Source organism: Tremella mesenterica (assembly GCF_000271645.1).
Source record: "Tremella mesenterica DSM 1558 unplaced genomic scaffold TREMEscaffold_1, whole genome shotgun sequence".
Taxonomy (NCBI): domain Eukaryota; kingdom Fungi; phylum Basidiomycota; class Tremellomycetes; order Tremellales; family Tremellaceae; genus Tremella; species Tremella mesenterica.
Window position 1 is genome coordinate 5656084 of NW_006711225.1, and position 1478 is coordinate 5657561.

A 1478-nucleotide genomic window follows, 5' to 3' on the forward strand; every position below is an offset into this window, starting at 1 on the left:
CCCTGTCTCAAGTGTGTGCTTCATGCACGTCTGGCCCCTGCTCCTTCTGTCCCGTTTCCTCTGCCCGGGACATCCCGCCCCGTCCCTTCGACGCTTCTCCTCTCCCCCCTCCCCAGACTCCAGCGTCTGTCCCCCGTTCGCGGGTACCGTCTTCGTCTCTCCGGTCGGTTCGCCGTACTTCGCCGGACCTCCGCCCGTCGCCTCCGTCGCCGTCGCCCTTCGCTCCTGTGGCCGGCCCATCACGTCTCCCGGCTGTTCCTCCTTCGTCTTCTCGCCGTCCTTCGGCCTCTGCTCCTTCGGCCTCCCGTCCTTCGGCCTCTCGTCCTTCGGCGCCACGTCCGTCCTCTCCAGTGGTAGCTTCTCCTCCGGCTCACAGCACCCGAAGTCGGCGTCCTTCTGTTCCTCCGGCCGCTTCGGCGGCCCCTCCCGTCACCCCTCCCTCTGCTTCCCAGAAGACACCGAAGTCTTCTTTAAAGAAATCAAAAGGGAAATCTAAAGAGAAGGAGGTTGCCTTCGATGATGGTGATGTGGAAGGTGAAGATACTCAGCGTGCTGGTCCCTCTGCTCCCCGGTTGTCCCTCGTCCACCCTCGTATCTCCCTGGACGTCCGTATTCCTGAGGACGAAAAGGAATTCGCCACTTATCGTTCTCTCGTCCTCGGTCTCACTACCCAGCTTGAGGCCGCCCGAAATGATACATCTCTCCTGCTTGACTTCTCTTCTCGTCAAGCTAACGCTTTAAACAATCTTACTGCGGCGTTAGTAGATGTAGTCAACACTGGGGCTCTGGACGACGAAGCAAGGACGAGGTTAGCGGACGTCTCTCGCCGAAGCCTTACTGAGATAGCCGATGTTCGCCGAAGATTGTTCGACACCCCCTTCCTAGTCACTCCTATGGCGTATGAGCCACCACCGTCCCTTGACTGGTTAGGTCGCCGTAGTAGTTCTCGTGTCCCAGCTTCCGCCCAGGCTGCTCTCGACCTCCTCAGTCTTCCCTTCGAGTGTCTACGGACCATACGTTCTCTGTGGAGGACTCCGAGCATGCAAGCTGCTCGAGATGTCCAGGACTTCGGTGACTTCTTCGGGGCTATGAATCGGGCATGGAATGCTTCTCTCTCTACTGCGTTCCCGTCTGAGACTCTCGATCTACCTTCGGTCATCGGTAGCCTCCATACCAATCCCGCGGGACCGAGTAGATCGAAGGAGAAAGGAAAAGGAAAAGGTAAGGGTAAGAGTAAGGACAAGTGAGCGGTACGTAGCTGTAATCCTATGTTGTATGCAGTACGTTCTATCTCCTAGCCCTTCGCAGGCGCCCTTCCTTCGGCTTAGTAGGGTGAAGTTCGTGGAACTTCGCCAATATGTCATCAGCTCCATCGACGTTCTCCACTGGTTCCCATGATACTGAATCGTCTGTTCCTTCGTAACCTAACCACTCCACCAAGTACTCTAACTTTCCTGACCTCTTATTTACTCTAGAGT

General features: G+C 56.8%; 1 protein-coding gene across 1 annotated transcript in view; it reads left to right on the forward strand.

Annotated features, from left to right (window-relative positions):
* Positions 1 to 1247, forward strand: part of TREMEDRAFT_59779 (uncharacterized protein) — a gene marked incomplete at both ends in the record, with an annotated part of 2377 nt that extends 1130 nt beyond the window's left edge. Inside the window, one exon of the mRNA XM_007001753.1 lies at positions 124 to 1247. Coding sequence (XP_007001815.1) covers positions 124 to 1247 — 1124 coding nt within the window. The remainder of the gene's footprint in view (positions 1 to 123) is intronic.
* Positions 1248 to 1478: the final 231 nt, after the last annotated feature.